Genomic DNA, 21,206 nt, shown 5'->3' on the forward strand with positions numbered 1-21,206 from the left:
TCAGGGTCTGAATGTTCAGACCAAGACTGATCACAAGAACAAACAGAAAGACCATGCTAAACACGCAATTCTCCCAGCTCATTCTCGTGATCATTTAGGGTCTGAACACTCAGACCCCAACCAATTAAAGGTTTTGGTCAAATGTTTTTTTTTTTTTTTTTTTATGACAGTGCCTATTTAATGTTATATTCTTTTTGGCAATATACATTATTATTCTGAAAAAAATTACTTTATCTCCAAACCTATTTTCTGTCGATGGAGCGAGAAAAGTGTTTAACATTTCTATGTCTACCTGTGCATTGACTGTTAATGGTAATGACTGTCTTCTCTCCTGGCCCTGTACCTGACATGTAAGCTCATATCATAAATGATAGGTAAATGTAATTGATATCTTCAGGCATTACCTTTACATGTCTCATTAGAAACATATTTATTTCTTTTAGCTTTACGTGTTCTTCATTTGTTCAGTATTTTCTATTTTCAAGGCATATTTCTTTTAGTCTTCTAGCCTGACACTTTGGCATCTTCCTTGGTGTACCTGTATGTTTTCCTTTTTTAATCCTTGTCTTTGTATGTTATTTGTAGTGGTGGTGCTGGGTTCTGGCTCCTATTCATTTCAATAGAAGCTGCTCTGCAGAGTTCAACTACAAAAAACACTGTATGGAACCTTGGCTTCCGGCCCCCATACAATGTTTTTTCTAGTGCTGCAGCTGTGCTGATCGGCAGGGGTGTTGGGTGTTGGCACCCTGCTGATTAACGATTGATGACCTATCCTGTGGATAGGCCATCAATAATTTTGGGCTGGAAAACACCTTTAAAAAAAAAACATCAGCACAAAGAGAAGCAAACAAAATGACATTCACTTTAAAGGGAAACTATCAGCAGGTTAACAGAATTGAACCTGCTGATAAGGGTTAATAGGGCATGGTACTGAGAGTTACATTGTAACATCTCCGCTGCTCCTTTTGTCTGTAAAAATTCATTTTTAATAACATGTAAATTAGGGCATTTTTTGCACTTGGGGCATTTCTTTACACCCTAGGTGCTCCAATCTGCCTGCATATACGGTACATCTGGCCCTCCGCAGTGACGTAACTTAAGGCCACTAGTCACAGGGCCAAATGAATATTCATGAGGAGGAGCTGTTAGACCACATCTTAGGACCACATCTCAGTAGGCAACAATCCAGGTCAGCAAGGGTTTATCAATTTTAATACTTGCTAAACAAGTCTCTGCCAGTATAGGCTCTGCAGACGCTGGGTAATAGGGCATCCATTCTTGAGGAAGATTAGTTCATTAGGCTGTGAAATGCCAGTGTGCCTGCTGCCGTCTATTTATTTTATATTTTCCTCCTTTGCTAATGAACTGTCAAACAATGTTGTTTTTTTGCGAGTGCGATTTGTAGGCGCTCGTGCACACAGCGTCAATGCTAATGAGCTCCTCGTTTAGGTGGCACGGGATAATCCTTGTGATTTGTGCTGGGAGACAGCCACTCAATTTGTTCAGCCCCTGGACACCTGTCTTATTAAGGGGCTGCTTTACATATCGCTTGTGTCTGCCAAAGGTCTCCATAACACAGATATATAGGCTTCCTGTATCCTGTACAATACCTTGAGTCTAATGTATCTATGTAAAGAGTTACTATTGGGGACAGTTATTATAGACGCTAATACTCAATGATGCCCCCTGCAGAGTTAGGCCATACCTCCATGGCCTCATGATTAGAATTCTTGCAAATATCATGAGTTAAAAATGTTCCCCATAGTGGTTGCCCAATGCTCAGTTTTACCACGACCAAACGCTGCCATAGAGACCTAGCTTAAAGAGGTACTCCGCCCCAAGACTCCCTGCAATCTCCCTGCTGCACCCAGCATTCGTTTAGAGCGTGGTGCAGTGCCAGAGGCTTGTGACGTCACAGCTCCACCACGCTCGTGATGTCATGGCCACGCCCCCTCAATGCAAGTCTATGGGAGGTGGCGTGATGGCCATCATGCCCCCTCCCATAGACTTGCATTGAGAGGGCATAGCCGTGACATCACAAGGGGTGTGGCCGACTCTTGAAGTCAGGAAGTCACAAGCCTCCGCCCCACATTGCCACTCATTCGGCACCGAGAATGCGGGGGATCCCCAGCAGCAAGACCCCTGCGATGAGACATCTTATGCCCTATCCTTTGGATAGTGTATAAGATGTCTAGGGGAGGAGTACCCCTTTAATGCACCTGGATTGATTAACCCCTTAAGGACTCAGCCCATTTTGGCCTTAAGGACTCAGACAATTTAATTTTTACTTTTTCATTTTTTCCTCCTCGCCTTCTAAAAATCATAACTCTTTTATATTTTCATCCACAGACTAGTATGAGGGCTTGTTTTTTGCGCGACCAGTTGTCCTTTGTAATGACATCACTCATTATATCATAAAATGTATGGCGCAACCAAAAAACACTATTTTTGTGGGGAAATTAAAACGAAAAACGCAATTTTGCTAATTTTGGAAGGTTTTGTTTTCACGCCGTACAATTTCTGGTAAAAATGACATGTGTTCTTTATTCTGAGGGTCAATACGATTAAAATGATACCCATTATTACATACTTTTATATTATTGTTGCGCTTAAAAAAAATCACAAACTTTTTAACCAAATTAGTACGTTTATAATCCCTTTATTTTGATGACCTATAACTTTTTTATTTTTCCGTATAAGCGGCGGTATGGGGGCTCATTTTTTGCGCCATGATCTGTACTTTTTTTTGATACCACATTTGTATATAAAAAACTTTTAATACATTTTTTATAATTTTTTTTTTAATAAAATGTATTAAAAAAGTAGGAATTTTGGACTTTTTAAATTTTTTTTCGTTCACGCCGTTCACCGTACGGGATCATTAACATTTTATTTTAATAGTTCGGACATTTACGCACGCGGCGATACCAAATATGTCTATAAAAAATGTTTTTTACGCTTTTTGGGGGTAAAATAGGAAAAAACGGACGTTTTACTTTTTTATTGGGGGAGGGGATTTTTCACTTTTTTTTTACTTTTACTTTTACATTTTTTTACATTTTTTTTTACACTTGAATAGTCCCCATAGGGGACTATTCATAGCAATACCATGATTGCTAATACTGATCTGTTCTATGTATAGGACATAGAACAGATCAGTATTATCGGTCATCTCCTGCTCTGGTCTGCTCGATCACAGACCAGAGCAGGAGACGCCGGGAGCCGCACGGAGGCAGGAGAGGGGACCTCCGTGCGGCGTTATGAATGATCGGATCCCCGCAGCAGCGCTGCGGGCGATCCGATCGTTCATTTTAATCGCGAACTGCCGCAGATGCCGGGATCTGTATTGATCCCGGCACCTGAGGGGTTAATGGCGGACGCCCGCGAGATCGCGGGCGTCGGCCATTGCCGGCGGGTCCCTGGCTGCGATCAGCAGCCGGGATCAGCCGCGCATGACACGGGCATCGCTCCGATGCCCGCGGTTATGCTTAGGACGTAAATGTACGTCCTGGTGCGTTAAGTACCACCTCACCAGGACGTACATTTACGTCCTGCGTCCTTAAGGGGTTAAAGGGGTATTCCAGGAAAAAAACTTTTTTTTTTTTTTTTTTAAATCAACTGGCTCCAGACAGTTAAACAGATTTGTAAATTACTTCTATTAAAAAATCTTAATCCTTTCAATAATTATCAGCTGCTGAAGTTGAGTGGATTTTTTCTGTCTGGCAACAGTACTCTCTGCTGACATCTCTGCTTGTCTCGGGAACTGCACAGAGTAGAAGAGGTTTGCTATGGGGATTTGATTCTAAACTGGGCGGTTCCCGAGACAAGTGTCATCAGAGAGCACTTAGACAGAAAAGAACAACTCAACTTCAGCAGCTCATAAGTACTGAAAGTATTACGATTTTTTAATAGAAGTAATTTACAAATCTGTTTAACTTTCTGGAGCCAGTTGATATATATATAAAAAAAAGTTTTTACCTGGATAACCCCTTTAAAGATGAATAAAGGAAGGGTAATAAAAGTTACTTTAATATTTGAAGCCACATTCAGTCATCATCTACATTGAGTTGTAGCCACCAAGAGAATTATTGTAATATTTTGTAAGATCTCATCTAATCTGGATATAAGACATCATGAGTAAAGGAGCCACTGTATGACGTCCATATGCCCTTATATAAGGAGGTTTTACTTCACGTAGAGTACTAATATAAAGTGTCTGGTCCCAATGGAAAATGTATAATGCAGTTCCCAGCTTTACATGTAGTTTACAGTACTGTTGGGGAGATTTCTCAAAACCTGTGTAGAGGAAGAGTGGTGCAGTTTCCCATAGCAACTAATCGGGTTGCTTCTTTATTTTTCTGAGGCCTTTTTTGAAAATTGCTCAGGTTTTGATAACTTTTCCCTACGTCCTTTTCTGTGGAAGAGGATCCATTGGCAACAATTCCTTACTACAACTACAACCCCTTGTATGTATACATACTCCTGGAAATCCACACATTATGCTCCTTTCACACCTTCTTAAAGGGGTACTCCGGTGCTTAAACATCTTATCCCCTATCCAAAGGATAGGGGATAAGATGCTTGATCGCGGGAGTCCCGCCGCTGGGGACCCCTGCGATCATGCACGCGGCACCCCGTTTGTAATCAGTGCCCGGAGCGTGTTCGCTCCGGTACTGATTACCGGCGACCACAGGGCGGGCGGCGTGTGACGTCACGCCTCCGCCCCCGTGTGACGTCACGCCCCCTCCCGTAGGCTTGCATTGAGGGGCGGAGCGTGACGTCACACGGGGGCGGAGGCGTGACGTCACACGCCGCCCGCCCTGCGGTCGACCATAATCAGACCCGGAGCGAACACGCTCCGGGTCTGATTACAAACGGGGTGCTGCGTGCATGATCACGGGGGTCCCCAGCGGCGGGACTCCCGCGATCAGGCATCTTATCCCCTATCCTTTGGATAGGGGATAAGATATTTAAGCACCGGAGAACCCCTTTAAAGGAGTACTCGGGGAGGGGGGGACATGGGGGTTACAGCAAAATTCCCATTGTGTCAGGTATAAACGGAGTCCCCGTTGTCCTGCTGCAGTTCCCTGTGCGTTCCTTTATCTTTTTTTATGCTTGACACAAAGGGACATCACGGTAAAGTGAAACACAATTATATCATAGTACAGGCATAGTAAACAGTGTAATGGCATAATAAAGAAATAAACCTAATGGCACAGTACATGTATAACAGTACAGCCGAATCAAAGGTTTAGGATCACACAGCCCCATAGTGGTTACATACTAACCATAAAAAAACATTAAAAAAGAGAATGAATGTAGTGGCAGGGCACATACCTGACCTCTGCTCCATTTGTTTTTAATATGGGAGAGCTGAGAATAGTTGAATACAGTACACTATCTTCAGCATATAAATAGACAGTGAATAGAGTGACAGTCGAGTATGCACCCTACTGGTCTACTCATTTGGGAGCCTCGGGAGTCCTGTTCTCATGATCAAAGGGAGTCCATGCGGTTGGACCCTCTGCCTTTGTACATATACCCAATATCCTGTGGATAGGAGATAAATGTCCATGGAGGCAAAGCAAAAAATTGTGATATGTCATAGGGACATGGCAAAAGTTTTGATCAGGGTCTGGGTGTTCTGGGAGTGCTTCTCTCCCTATCTCTTTTTAGGGTCTGGGTGTTCTGGGAGTGCTTCTCTCCCTATCTCTTTTCAGGGTCTGGGTGTTCTGGGAGTGCTTCTCTCCCTATCTCTTTTCAGGGTCTGGGTGTTCTGGGAGTGCTTCTCTCCCTATCTCTTTTCAGGGTCTGGGTGTTCTGGGAGTGCTTCTCTCCCTATCTCTTTTTAGGGTCTGGGTGTTCTGGGAGTGCTTCTCTCCCTATCTCTTTTCAGGGTCTGGGTGTTCTGGGAGTGCTTCTCTCCCTATCTCTTTTCAGGGTCTGGGTGTTCTGGGAGTGCTTCTCTCCCTATCTCTTTTCAGGGTCTGGGTGTTCTGGGAGTGCTTCTCTCCCTATCTCTTTTCAGGGTCTGGGTGTTCTGGGAGTGCTTCTCTCCCTATCTCTTTTCTCGCTGTAAGAGGCAGGCTCAGTAGACTTCAATAGAGTCCATCATTGGCAGTTAGGAGAAAGACAGGTAGAGAAGCACCTAGAAAGGTGCTGATTTCTCACTCCGTTTCTATGACTTGTCAAAAGTTTTTTTATTAAAATGATAGTAACACTTAAAAATGTGTTTAAGATTCACAGGGTCTGTAAGAATTGGTACCAAACTTAAAGGGGTACTCCGCTGCCCCAGCGTTTGGAACAGGCAGCGGGGGTTGGGACGTCACTGTCACGCCCCTCGTGACGTCACACCACACCCCCTCAATGCAAGTCTATGGGAGGGGGCGTGGCGGATGCCACGCCCCCTCCCATAGACTTGCATTGAGGGGGTGTGGTGTGACGTCACGAGGGGCATGGTTGTGACATCACGACCCCCCCACCGCATGCACCCAGCATTCTAAAGGAACGCTGGGTGCTGCACAGAGATCGCAGGGGTCCCAGCGGCGGGACCTCCGTGATCAGACATCTTATCCCCTATCCTTTAGATAAGATGTCTAGGGGTGGAGTACCCCTTTAAGCTATGTCTAGGGGTGAAGTACCCCTTTAAGCTGTGTCTAGAACTCTGGCCCTTTCCCATTTCATGAGTTGCAATACCAGACAAAACCCATGGACAAGGGTGGACCACCGGTTCCTGGGAAAAAGCACGCCCTTTTTTCCAACACTGGAAAACACCTTTAAAGTCACCGGGAGGTTGTTGGACTTTACAAAATTATTACCTAGGATGCGATTCACTGAGAACCCTGATGATAAGGAGGAACCAGGTGGACCTTGCAACATTATTGTCTTCTTCGGTAAAGAAGAAGTAAAAGAGGTCACAAATAAAGATTTATTTTGGAGTGAACGAGGGAAATCTTTTCATCCATTTCAAGGAATCGAAACAAATGAAGAGCGATGAAGCCAAGGCGTGCACAGCTAAAGTGGAGGAAAATGTTCCCCGCTCCAGGTCCAGCCTCTGTAGGATTGCCGAGATTGTATTGTATTTTCTCTACTGCGTTTGTCATTTACGCCTAACAAGCTTTAAAGGGACAGCGGTAAACCTTAGAGAGGATAGCTAGACAGACAGTAATTGGGTGTCTTCTATACCACAATGGCCTTAGACCTCAATCTGTCAAGCTTTTTTGGGTCTCCATAAGCAATAGAAATCAGCTGTCGCTGTTGATAAATGATCGCATTTCAGTCTTTTCTTTTATACTTTTATGTATGTATTTCTTTTTTTTTCATTTTTTCACCCAGGGGGATTCCAGGAAAGAAATGTGGGACCATAATCTTATCAGCAGAAGAGCTCAGCAATTGTCGGGTTTGTATCATTTCTTCACATTGACACAAAAGAGCAGCACATCACTGCTATAGGACACATGGCATGTGTGAAAGGTTATGTCTGCCTTTGAATCCTATTTTTATTGCTTCAGTAGATCTACAATGAAAAATAAAGCATTTTTGCAATTATTCTTCTTTAAAGATTTCCTATCATTTTATGTCAATGCACAAGTCTATGTCTCAATAGTAACGGACAACAAACCCTGTCTGATCCTACAGTCATGCTCTCTTCTTTCTAACATACATTTGGTATATAAGCGGGAGATAGGTTGAAGGGAGTGTAAGTGCAGGATCAGACTACTCAGGGTGCGCTAGTTGTCTGTAAGGGACAGTTCATATAGTGTTTTTCCTATCCATCAAGTGTACATGTTCAAATGCATCAAAAATGCTATTGCTTGAAATAAAGTACAGTGGTCCCTCAACATACGATGGTAATCCGTTCCAAACGGACCATCGTTTGTTGAAACCATCGTATGTTGAGGGATCCGTGCAATGTAAAGTATAGGACAGTGGTCTTCAACCTGCGGACCTCCAGATGTTGCAAAACTACAACACCCAGCATGCCCGGACAGCCGTTGGCTGTCCGGGCATGCTGGGTGTTGTAGTTTTGCAACATCTGGAGCTCCGCAGGTTGAAGACCACTGTTCGAGGAAGTTGTACTCACGTGTCCCCGCTGCTCCGGACCGTCACCGCTCGTCACCGCTGCCCGGGATGTCGCCGTCCATCGCTGTCGCCGCGTCCCCGAGGTGTCGCCAATGCTCCAGCAAGGCCTCTGCTTCCCCTGCAACCGCACTCTCCGTCGCCGCCATCACATCGCTACGCACGCCGCTCCTATTGGATGACGAGACAGCGAGCGCAGCGACGTGATGACGTCGATGGAGAGCGCCGACGATGCAGGGGATCCCGAAGAGGACGTGCCGGAGCCCCGAGGACAGGTAAGTGATCATCAGCGGAACACACGGGGCACCGTAAATGGCAGCTGAAGCAGTCAGCGCTGCTGGATAGCCGTTTATGCGATGGTCCCGACATAAAAAAAGCATCGTATGTTGATGCTGCCTTCAACATGCGATGGCTTCTGAGAGGCCATCGCATGTTGAAATTATCGTATGTCGGGGCCATCGTAGGTAGAGGGGTCACTGTACCCATAGATCTTCTTTGGTAAAGGGCATTGCAATAGGGCATAATTCTCACTTTGTTTTACCTTCTTTACATCTGCACATGTTTTTTGTGCATTGGGATAGTGTAATATACCATGCTTTTCTGTACTTTTTGAAAAACATATAACTGACATGTGGGGTGAAGCAAGATACAGGGTGAAATTTTCTCTTTTTGAACACTGGTATTATACTTCACCCCTAGAGACCTGCACAGGCAAGTGGGGCCTGTGTATTGGTTTTGCCCACATATGCCCACTCAGACAGAATCACATGGCAAGGCACTCGAGAACAGAACACCCAAGTTAAAGTTGTACCTTAAACACTCAGAATATCTATAAGGGCATATGTTGGTGTGACTTGAAGCTCCTGAGCACTAATGAAAAATCTATTACAGCCCCCACCCCCTTCCCCAATAATGATGCATCATTTATAGTTCTCAGACCCCTTAGTACTCCGCTGCTCAGTGTTTGGAACAAACTGTTCCGAACGCTGGAGCCAGCGGAGCTCGATAGCACTGCCACTTATGATGTCACGCCCCACCCCTCAATGCAAGTCTATGGGAGGGGGCATGACAGCCGCCACGCCCTCTCCCATAGACTTGAATTGTGGGGGCGGGGTGTGATGTCATGAGGGGGCGTGCATATGAAGTCACGAGCTCCTGTCACCGACTCCAGCGTTCGGAACAGTTTGTTCCAAACACTGAGCAGCGGAGTACCCCTTTAAAGCATCAAGGTTAGTCTTTGTTAACAATCTTACTATTTCCTTCAGCTTCCTTTGGTACCTGGTGACATGCTGCCCCAATCCTAATGGAACCATTATATAAAAGTGTCCAAAGAGAATGTACAGTCGGCACTGCCTATCTTCCTCTGTGGCACAATCCTGTGGATCAGCTCTGACCAGCCAATATTCAATAACTGATTGCTCCGCCCGGTGCTGGGTGGTGAAAGACATAGCTCGATGCAATATACCTTATGTAGAAGAAGACCACGGCACTAGCTCCGGATGCAATTAAAATTCTTTATTCCCGCTTGAGGGACATAAGAACGTCAGGAGGGGGGAGAAGAGACAGGACAAATCTCTTCCCGTCTCTTCTCCCCCTCCTGACGTTCTTATGTACCTCAACGGGAATAAGGAATTTTAATTGCATCCGGAGCGAGTGCCGTGGTCTTCTTCTACATAAGGAACCATTATATGTCTGTATGATCTGTCAAGAGCCATTAGAATCCACTCCATTACAAAACAGATCAAAATGAATCCATCATAGGACTATAGGGTCTCTATATACTCCCTGGCGATCAGCTGATATGATTGGAAAGAGTAGCAGCCAGTCAAAAAGAGCCCCTTTGTCATTATAAAGCAGGGTCCTGACTGGCTAGTAGAGAGACTATTGTCAAGGGACTGAAGGCGTACTGCACATGTAAACAGTCTATGTAAATTGCAGACCTTCATGCTATTCTACTGAGCTGGATCCAGTAAAAATGTGTGGTACAGTCAACGTTTTTTTTTTCTTCTTTAACACAGGACCCTTTGTATGACAGATGCCACTAAATGGCATCTGTCATAAGTATAATTTAAAGTCCCCCAACATATAGGTCTGACAGAGCCTGCTAAACACACAGTACAATCAGCCGCAGTGTTTTCTCCTCGGATACAAGATTAAGCTTTGGGATAAGGATTTTCATCTTTCAAGCTGTAGTTGTTTGCGATAAGTGATCAGGGACTTCCCAGACATTACATAGGGAGGCGGCCATCTTGGCACAGTCTGATGCCATGATTGCCAGGCTGATGCACTGTAAGGTATTGCTGCTCACCGGCAATCATCGTCAGCCATGTTGCCCCTTCATCATCTTTTCCTTTTACATGTTAATTGCAGTAGAACTGTAGTAACAAACCAGCAATCATAATAGGGAAGAGGTTATCAACTCCAATCACACACTTCATTCCAAGACTTTCTGCAAAGTCTAGATTTTTAGAGCATTGTTGTGGAAGAGGAGATGGACATTTTTGCCCCTGAGGATAAAAGGCTGAGCCCAAACAGCCCTCTGCCACCCAAGAATAGTATTAAAAAGAATAGTGCAAAGGTGTTAATGGTGGTTGCACATTGATCAGGTTTAACTCCAGTGGTAAGGGTATGCATAGGTAAGTGCACACACACAGTATGGCACATTGTACTAAACACATAAAAATGCTGCCATACTATATAAATAAATAAAGCCCAAAAACTGTGCACAAATAACACACAACTATAAAAACATACACTGATGACAGTATACTACCTTTATTATCTGTGACATTTTAATGCCCCCTGTACAAAGGAGGACCTTCATAGTGCCTCCTTTGTAGATTAAAGGGGTATTCCAGGAAAAAACTTTTTTTTATTTTTTTAAATATCAACTCGCTCTAGAAAGTTAAACAGATTTGTAAATAAAAAATCCAAGAAGGAGAGAGCACAGCAGGTAGCAAACCAAATAGGTGGAAAAAGCAAACATACCATACCAGAAGGTAACCGCTAGGAGCGTCCGGACTCACTTCTATATATACGCAGCACCTGCGGGGTGCATACACTAGGTAAAGTATCGATATATGCAACAACAAAGAAAAGTATGCACTCACCGCTGGTAAGCTGCTACGGGCTCCGAGTCCGGGATCACCACGGCATGAATGTAGACGGTAAGGGGCGCTCAGAGGCTATGCCGGCTGTTTCGGACATAGGAACGTCCTTCTTCCGGCCTCCTATACAGTCAGGAGACAAGGATTGACCGGAAGAAGGACGTTCCTACGTCCGAAACAGCCGGCGTAGCCTCTGAGCGCCCCTTACCGTCTACATTCATGCCGTCGTGATCTCGGAGCCCGTAGCAGGTTAGCAGCGGTGAGTGCATACTTTTCTTTGTTGTTGCAGATTTGTAAATAACTTCTATCAAAAAATCTTAATCCTTCCAATAGTTATCAGCTGCTGAAGGTGAGTTGTTCTTTTCTGCCTGCCAAAAGTGCTCTCTGCTGACATCTCTGCTTGAACTGCACAGAGTAAAAGAGTTTTGCTATGGGGATTTGTTTCTACTCTGGAGAGTTCCTGAGACAGGTGTCATTAGAGAGCACTTAGAAAAGAACAACTCCACTTCAGCAGCTCATAAGTACTGAAAGGATTAAGATTTTTTAATAGAAGTAATTTACAAATCTGTTTAACTTTCTGGAGCCAGTTTTTTAATGGATAACCTCTTTAATGCGAACTCCAAATGGGGTTGTCTTCTGTTAAACCTTAGGAGCCCAAAGGTTTATCAGAATATTAGTGTCTTAATCTTTAAGACCTCCTCTGATTAAGACAATGAAGGGGCTAAGGCATTCCTTCAAAAGCTGGGTCATTTACACAGACATAGTGATGCCTTTATATGAATGGCTGTGCCTGGTACTCCCCTTGACTTGAATGGTGTTGAGTTGCAGTACCATATGGAGAGTAGATACAATATATACTTACTGCCAAACAGGAGACACATTTTTCGTGGTTCCTTGTCTCTGCTATATAAGCCTCAAAAACAAGCGAAACCAGTGGAACGGAGTACTGTGTGGGTGCATAGGTTACCCAGGCCCTGGTGCATGATAGGTCCAAATGCTTCTTTTCTATATAAATGACAGATTTTGTTTTGGGGTCCAGGATCATAAGGTAATGTCTCTTTCTAAACAGTAATGAGATGGCTAAATAATAAGAAATTAAGCTTGACCACTTATTGGCTTCCAGTCAAGCTGTCCATAGGTTCTTATTAGAGGTGCGTTCGTGTAACCAGCATGTTCTCCTTTTATAGGACATTGTTACTTTGCAGCTGTGCGCTAATAAGTTGGACAAGAAAGACTTCTTCGGGAAGTCAGACCCTTTCCTCGTATTCTACCGGAGTAATGAAGATGGCACGTAAGTCTGACTAGTGACTTCTTATTATAAAAGCATTTTACAGGGTGGAAAAAGGGCACATTCTAGGGAATCTCCCACCCGTAAGTAACAATTACATAGCACATTGATTATTATATGCTGGAAGAACCTTCTAAGATTGAACTAAAACCAACAAGCTGCCCTGCAACTGGTCATTAACATTTGCCTTTAAAGGGGCTGTCCAGGAATAGAGTGACATGACTGCTGTCCTCAAAAAAACACCACGTGTCTATGAGTTGCGTCTGGTATTGCCGTTAAATGGGTACTCCGCCCCTAGAAATCTTATCCCCTATCCAAAGGATAGGGGATAAGATGTCTGATTGCAGGGGTCCTGCCGCTGGGGACCCTCGCGATCTCCCTGCTGCACCCGGCGTTTGTTTAGAGCAGTGATCTTCAACCTGCGGACCTCCAGATGTTGCAAAACTACAACTCCAAGCATGCCCGGACAGCCAACGGCTGTCCGGGCATGCTGGGAGTTGTAGTTTTGCAACATCTGGAGGTCCGCAGGTTGAAGACCACTGGTTTAGGGCGTTGGGTGCAGCTCCGGAGGCTCGTGACATCACGGCCATGCCCCCTCAATGCAAGTCATAGGCTTGCATTGAGGGGGCATGGCAGTGATGTCAGGAGCGGGGCATGGCAGTGATGTCAGGAGCGGGGCATGGCAGTGATGTCAGGAGCGGGGCATGGCAGTGATGTCAGGAGCGGGGCATGGCAGTGATGTCAGGAGCGGGGCATGGCAGTGATGTCAGGAGCGGGGCATGGCAGTGATGTCAGGAGCGGGGCATGGCAGTGATGTCAGGAGCGGGGCATGGCAGTGATGTCAGGAGCGGGGCATGGCAGTGATGTCAGGAGCGGGGCATGGCAGTGATGTCAGGAGCGGGGCATGGCAGTGATGTTAGGAGCGGGGCATGGCAGTGATGTCAGGAGCGGGGCATGGCAGTGATGTTAGGAGCGGGGCATGGCAGTGATGTCAGGAGCGGGGCATGGCAGTGATGTTAGGAGCGGGGCATGGCAGTGATGTTAGGAGCGGGGCATGGCAGTGATGTTAGGAGCGGGGCATGGCAGTGATGTCAGGAGCGGGGCATGGCAGTGATGTTAGAAGCGGGGCATGGCAGTGATGTTAGGAGCGGGGCATGGCAGTGATGTTAGGAGCGGGGCATGGCAGTGATGTTAGGAGCGGGGCATGGCAGTGATGTCAGGAGCGGGGCATGGCAGTGATGTTAGGAGCGGGGCATGGCAGTGATGTTAGGAGCGGGGCATGGCAGTGATGTCAGGAGCGGGGCATGGCAGTGATGTCAGGAGCGGGGCATGGCAGTGATGTTAGGAGCGGGGCATGGCAGTGATGTCAGGAGCGGGGCATGGCAGTGATGTCAGGAGCGGGGCATGGCAGTGATGTTAGGAGCGGGGCATGGCAGTGATGTCAGGAGTGGGGCATGGCAGTGATGTTAGGAGCGGGGCATGGCAGTGATGTTAGGAGCGGGGCATGGCAGTGATGTCAGGAGCGGGGCATGGCAGTGATGTCAGGAGCGGGGCATGGCAGTGATGTTAGGAGCGGGGCATGGCAGTGATGTCAGGAGCGGGGCATGGCAGTGATGTTAGGAGCGGGGCATGGCAGTGATGTTAGGAGCGGGGCATGGCAGTGATGTCAGGAGCGGGGCATGGCAGTGATGTTAGGAGCGGGGCATGGCAGTGATGTTAGGAGCGGGGCATGGCAGTGATGTCAGGAGCGGGGCATGGCAGTGATGTCAGGAGCGGGGCATGGCAGTGATGTTAGGAGCGGGGCATGGCAGTGATGTCAGGAGCGGGGCATGGCAGTGATGTCAGGAGCGGGGCATGGCAGTGATGTTAGGAGCGGGGCATGGCAGTGATGTCAGGAGCGGGGCATGGCAGTGATGTTAGGAGTGGGGCATGGCAGTGATGTTAGGAGCGGGGCATGGCAGTGATGTCAGGAGCGGGGCATGGCAGTGATGTTAGGAGCGGGGCATGGCAGTGATGTTAGGAGCGGGGCATGGCAGTGATGTCAGGAGCGGGGCATGGCAGTGATGTCAGGAGCGGGGCATGGCAGTGATGTTAGGAGCGGGGCATGGCAGTGATGTTAGGAGCGGGGCATGGCAGGGATGTCAGGAGCGGGGCATGGCAGTGATGTTAGGAGCGGGGCATGGCAGTGATGTCAGGAGCGGGGCATGGCCGTGATGTCAGGAGCGGGGCATGGCAGTGATGTCAGGAGCGGGGCATGGCAGTTATGTCAGGAGCGGGGCATGGCAGTGATGTCATGAGCATCTGCCCTGCCAATCATCCGGCACGGAGCGAAGTTCGCTTCGTGCACCAGATGTCTGGGGTACCGCAGCCGAGATCGCGGGGTGTCCCCCACGATCAGACATCTTATCCCCTATCCAAAGGATAGGGGATAAGATGTCTAGGGGCGGAGTACCCTTTTAAGTCTACTTGTAGTGATTAGTTCTGAGCTGCAATACTACGGAGATGCCGTGTTAAAAAAAAAAAAAAGCATTCATTTTTTCTAATCCTGGACATCCCCTTTAAGGGTAAAACCTGTGCAGAGGAAGAGTGGCGCAGTTGCCCATGGCAACCAGTCAGATTGCTTCCTTCATTTTTCAGAGGCCTTTTTAAAAATGGAAGTACAATTTTAATTTGGAACTTTAGTATGTCAGCAAACTGGCACACAGGCAATCCCTCCAAAGTATCTCACAGAACATTTCATGATCTGACCATTATGATAAATGAAAACAATCCTTTATCTTATCTTACAGGTTCACAATTTGCCACAAAACAGAAGTTGTGAAGAACACATTGAACCCTGTGTGGCAGCCATTCACTATCCCTGTGCGAGCGCTGTGCAACGGTGACTATGACAGGTCCGGGAATTCCTGGATCCATTCTCCAGGTGTTATCTCTGTAGCCCCTAACACTTGTATTCCTGTTGTCCCCTAATATCAAAGACCTGGCAAGCAGATGGGTTTAATGGAACTAAATATCAGTCTGTTGTGGAGGGTTTTCTCTGACCCTTGCTGTCTGGTCCCCTCAAATGCATCTACCGCTGCTATGTGCACAGACATTAAACTGCACATTTGGACAACCCAAGTATGTTGTGTGTGTGTATGTGTGTGTGTGTGTGTGTGTGTGTGCAGTGCATCGGGAAAGTATTTAGGCCCTCTCACTTTTGTTATGTTGTGTGTATGTGTGTGTGTGTGTGTGTGCAGTGCATTGGGAAAGTATTTAGGCCCTCTCACTTTTGTCATGTTGTGGCTTTGTGCTAAAACTCAACCAAACTCTAGTTTTCTCCATCTTTCTGCACTCAATGCCCCCTAATGACAAACTAAAAGGAAAAACTAAAATATTCCATTAAAGGAGAACTGAAATGCAATATAACTTATCCTTATGCAATATAACCGCTGGACCTCCCCCCTGCGATCTCCTGTACAGGACGTGGCAGTATGCTGGAAGAAGGCGTACCGTCCCCGCATGACGCGGCGGCCGACACGCCCCCTCCATGTATCCCATAGATATACATGGAGGGTGGCTTCCTGCTGGGGACGACACAGCTCTTCCTCTAGACTGCAGCGGCCCCATACAGGAGATCGCGGGGGTCCCCAGCAGTCAGACCCCCCCCCCCCCCCCACGATTGATAACTTATCCCCTAAGTTATATTGCACTACAGTTCTCTTTTAACATAAATATTCAGACCTTTCACCCAGGACTTATTTTTTTTTATTTTTTTTTTTCAACACAAGGCCTAAACATAACAAAATGTAAAAAAAAAAAAAAAAAAAACAGGAACAGTGTCTAAAAACTAATAGAACAGGACCTCATGTATTTGTAAGCATGAGTATCTATCTTTTTATACTTAGAGTACATTTGTGACTGTGTGTATAGTAATGTTGTATGTCTTTATGAATGATTATACAGTGAGTATGTGTGATTTTATGTACTGTATGTTTTAGTGTGTATTTTTATGTGTACTATATATGTATTTGTGTTGCTGCGTGTATATGCACTTGTGTTGCTGTGTGTATACATTACTGTATTTGTATGTCTGAGTGTGTATTTGTGTGTATACATGTATATGTGTTTTTATGTTGTGTGTTTATTATTTCTATGTTTATATTTGTATGTCTGAGTGTGTATTTGTGTGTATACATGTATATGTGTTTTTATGTTGTGTGTTTATTATTTCTATGTTTATATTTGTATGTCTGAGTGTGTATTTGTGTGTATACATGTATATGTGTTTTTATGTTGTGTGTGTGTTTATTAATTCTATGTTTATATTTGTATGGATATTTTAGTATAAGTGTGTACATAAACATCTGTTTATGCAGCATTTTTGATGTGTGAGTATATTTGTTATGGAGCATATCTGTGTGTGTATTAGTGTGTATTTATATGAATGTGGGTGCATGTATTTATATACTGTATCTGTGTGTGCGCATGAATGATAACTGTATGAATATTTCAGGAATATGTTAGCAGCCATTTCATGATATTACCTGAGCAGCGAGATGTTACTCTGAGTAATACTTCCCCTCTATGAGTCAGTTGTCAGGGAAGAGATGCCGATAATAGCAGCAGACAATAGCCGCGCTGTCCATTTACCTTCTGTATTATTTCATGTCTTTTCACCTCTCCAGCAGCTGCTTTTATTATTTTGCTTTATCATATCCAGATACATTGGTGTAAGCCCCTGGTTTAATAATCAGGCGCTGAAAGTCATTCCTGTAACAGGGTGACTCTGGTGCATTTGGGTAACTGGACTAAGATTTGGGTAATTTTGGTTTGATTTAGGAGTTTTGGGTAACTGGATTCCTTTTTTTTTCACAGGACGGTGAAAGTGGATGTATATGATTGGGACAGGGGAGGAAGGTATGATATGTTCTCATCAGTATTTATATACCTTTATATCACTTAAAGGGATATCCTCAAAAAGCACCACAAGACTTGTCATAAGGGCCTCAAATGCTTCTGTGGGTAGTACAGATCTGTAGTTGTTATATTTAGAAAATATAAAACATTACAAAAACTATAAACAATAGCATATCAATAATACAAACAACATATAGCTGTACAATGTATACAAAATGAGTCCATATCTATAAATATTTAGGCTGGTCCATTCCCATTCTCATCAAACCCACACAACACTTTAAAGAGTACCTGTCATCAAACCATATTTTCTATACTAACTCAGATTATATTCTCTAACTACTCCTAGCACACCTCCAAGCCCGGCACGCACTTCCTGAGTTTGGTCTCCTGCCGGGTCGGGAGGAGACCAAACTAACTGTGTGACTTGCGCAGGGAACAGAACAGAGCCACCTAGTGGCCGTTCTTTCAATCACATTAAAAACATATACAGGTTGAGAATTTTAACAGCAAGTAAATAGCAAAGTGTCTTATAATTACATAAGGAACAATATATTAAAAGATTAGTTTGGTGACAGGTACTTTTTAATAACAACCCTCACAGATACAAACTACTAAAAACTAGGACCAGGACCCTGGTGTATAAGGGCTTTTTATACACGAGGGTCCTAGAGCCAGGGGTGTAACTACAGAGGTAGCAGTCACATCGGGGTCCTGGTGCCTAAGGGGTCCAATGTTACTTCAGCCCCATAAGAAAACACCAGTATTATAAATGGCACATAATAAACATGGATAATAGACAAGATTTTGCATTGGAGCCCTGAAGCTACAAGTTACGCCTCTGCCTAGATCAACTGCTACCTCTGTACCTCTAAGGGTACGTTCACACGAGCGGATTTTCGCAGTGTATTTTGCTGCGGATCCGCCGCTGAAGGACCCACTGTATTCTGCCTTCACATGTGCCTGCTCGTAGCAGCAATATGCCGCTACGTGGAGACACACTGAAGCGATGTGCGAGTTGCTGCGCATGCGCAGTGTACTCGCAAACATCACGGCCGCTTCCCCTGCTCAATGAGCTAGGCCGAGAGCTGCCGCGATGTGCGAGTATACTGCGCATGTGTACGGCAACTCACACATCGCAGTGTGTCTGCTCGTAGCGGCGTATTGCCACTCCGAGCAGGCACATGTAAAGGCAGAATACAGAGGGTCCTTCAGCGTAAAATCCGCTTCAAATCCGCTCGTGTGAACGTACCCTAAAGCTGTGCCCCTGTTCACTGTCATACATACCAGACAGGAAGCCCCTGGAACGTTAATGGGAAAGGGGGGCAGTTTAGTATTGCCCTATTCCTCTTCCCAGTGGAAAGTGTAAATTTACCTAGAAGGTCTCATTTTCTCCAAATTCTCATCTTCAATTTGAATGGGGTGAATGAAAATAAGAAACATAGCTGCATTATTCTAGAAACAGCAGCGCACTTTTAGGCACACTGGTTGGAAAACACTGATGGAAATGAATAGAGCTGAGCTGCAATATCATGTAGCATGTGGAGACAAGTGACCCTCTATAAAATAAAATAAAAAAGGAGACATGATTTTTTTGCTCATACAACACCAATAAAAGCATGGATGTATTGAAAATCTGTAACCTTGGTTTATCGTCATTTTCCAGCCATGACTTTATTGGAGAATTTACTACGAGTTACAGAGAGTTATCCAGAGGACAGAGTCAGTTCAGTGTATATGAGGTGAGAAATTTTGTGTATTTAAGAAATGTCATTTTACGAGTCATGTCACTTGTGCCTGCTGGAATCCTTAAAAGTAAGACATGAACAGGAAGGTTATGTCCATGGTTCTTCACTATTCGAGGGTATCAAGCCCTTTTACGGGTGCCCGGCGCCATGTTTATAATGTGTGATTAGAGATGTGTTTGTCTTCTCTGGTCTGTCACCTTTTTGTTGTGCGGATGGCTTATCCTTACACTTTATTTAAGGAGAGTCTAAGGCAGGGTTTCCCAACCAGGGAGCCTCCAGCTGTTGCAAAAGTACAACTACCAGCATGCCCGGACAGCCATTGGCTGTCCGGGTATGCTGGGAGTTGTAGTTTTGCAACAGCTGGAGGCACCCTGATTGGGAAACCCTAGTCTAAGGGTATATTGTCACAGTTAAAAGAAACTTCTTAAAATCTGCCTGCAAAAACTGCTTTACAAACCACCTGTATGTATGTATTCAGTGCTACTTTTTGTGATTTTTTTCATGTTTTTTTTCAAGCCCCTGTTGTTTTCAATGTGAGCTCCAAAGTGGACCCGCTCTGAAAAGTGGCATGTCACTTCTTTTTTTTTTAGCACTTTTTGTTAACACCACTTGTTTTTTCATCCTTTCCACTTGAAATCATAGGAGATGGAAAATGTCTGTTTTTGGAGGCTTTTGTAAGGCTTTTTGGGGAATTTTTTAAGTATTTAAAGGGATGTTTTTTTGCCCAGGTTCCCAAAGGGGTTTTCTATCAATAGAAGCAAAAATTATCTACTGCATTTGTAAAATATATCAGATAAATATCAATGCCATTAATTTACTTACCGGTGGCTTTATTCCTGAATTGTGAGGTTTATTTCGGGCCTTTTGTAACAATACTTGGGCTGTATTCTATCTCTCCGAATTATACAGCATCTTCTGTGCATTCCTGTGAGACTTACATTGAGCTCATAGGAATGCTTAAACTAGATAGATTTCATCCTTAATACATGTTTATTTTGTATAGGCATTGGAGCTACACCAAGGTGTTATGGAGTCATTTTATCCTCACCTTTTGCGCCACTCTCCAAGCAGAGCTGAGCAGTGACAAAGGGAAGGAATGGGCACGGTGCTGCCTGTTTATTTTAGGGATCTGTGGGGCTCTCCTTACTAGGACTCCCACTGATTAAAACTTCTGACTGTTACGTCCAGCATTCCGGGCAGACATACTGGCCGTGAGCGCTTTCCTTCTCTGCCCTCCTCAGCCGGCGGGGCTGGGATTCGCATCACGGGACACGCCCGCATGCGAATCCCAGCCCGTCACTCACCTCCGCCCTCTGTTGTCCCCTTCCATCCTCTCACAGCGCCGGCACACGTGCCCCTGCTTCCTAGGGCGCTCTAAGATTTAAAGGGCCAGTGTGCCCGTAATTATGATCCACACATGCACCTATCCTATTAGTATCAGCACCTCCCACCAACCCCTGCCAGATCTTTGTTTGCCTTAGTGACCTAGAGAAAGCATTGGTAGTCTTGCCTTGCCATGTTCCTGACTCCATTGTTCCGTGACCTGACCTTGCTCCTGTGCCGCCTGCCTATTGACCTCCTGCTACGTTCCTGACTTTGCACCTGTGCCGCCTGCCCTGACCTTCAGCTATCCAGACCATGAGTTGCCGTATCCCTCCTGTGCCTTGAATCTCCTCAGCTGCCTGTGTGGTCGAGTCGTGCCAGGGGCAGCGACCTGGGTGCGGCCTGCCGCAGCAAATCCATCCCGCTTTGCAGCGGGCTCTGGTGAAAACCAGCAGCACCTTAGACTCCACTCTCTGGCACGGTCCACATCATCTACCACACAGATCCACTACTACACTGAGAGCTACAGCCTACTGCCGTGAGTCTTGCAATGACATCTCACTTTGATACATCATACATTTTCTAAACCAATATGTATCCTTAAAAGGTGTTGTGTGTTCAAAAACAACTTATTCCCACTCCACAGGGGATAAGTGTCTGATCTCGAGGGGGAGGGGGGGGGTCCGATCACTGGGATCCCCCCCCCCCCCCCGATCTCCAGAATGGGGGCCCTATTCTCAAAGTGACCACATACCGTAGATG

At 45.5% G+C, this 21,206-nt stretch overlaps 1 protein-coding gene across 3 annotated transcripts in view; it reads left to right on the forward strand.

The window, feature by feature from the left end:
• Positions 1-21,206, forward strand: part of CPNE9 (copine family member 9) — a 367,100-nt gene that overhangs the window by 304,450 nt on the left and 41,444 nt on the right. For all 3 annotated transcript variants that reach the window (XM_056524690.1, XM_056524691.1, XM_056524692.1), the window contains 5 exons: positions 7,336-7,399; positions 12,374-12,477; positions 15,264-15,368; positions 17,332-17,373; positions 19,040-19,115. In XM_056524690.1, coding sequence (XP_056380665.1) covers positions 7,336-7,399; positions 12,374-12,477; positions 15,264-15,368; positions 17,332-17,373; positions 19,040-19,115 — 391 coding nt within the window. The remainder of the gene's footprint in view (positions 1-7,335; positions 7,400-12,373; positions 12,478-15,263; positions 15,369-17,331; positions 17,374-19,039; positions 19,116-21,206) is intronic.

The sequence above is a fragment of the Hyla sarda genome, chromosome 6 (assembly GCF_029499605.1).
Source record: "Hyla sarda isolate aHylSar1 chromosome 6, aHylSar1.hap1, whole genome shotgun sequence".
NCBI lineage: Eukaryota > Metazoa > Chordata > Amphibia > Anura > Hylidae > Hyla > Hyla sarda.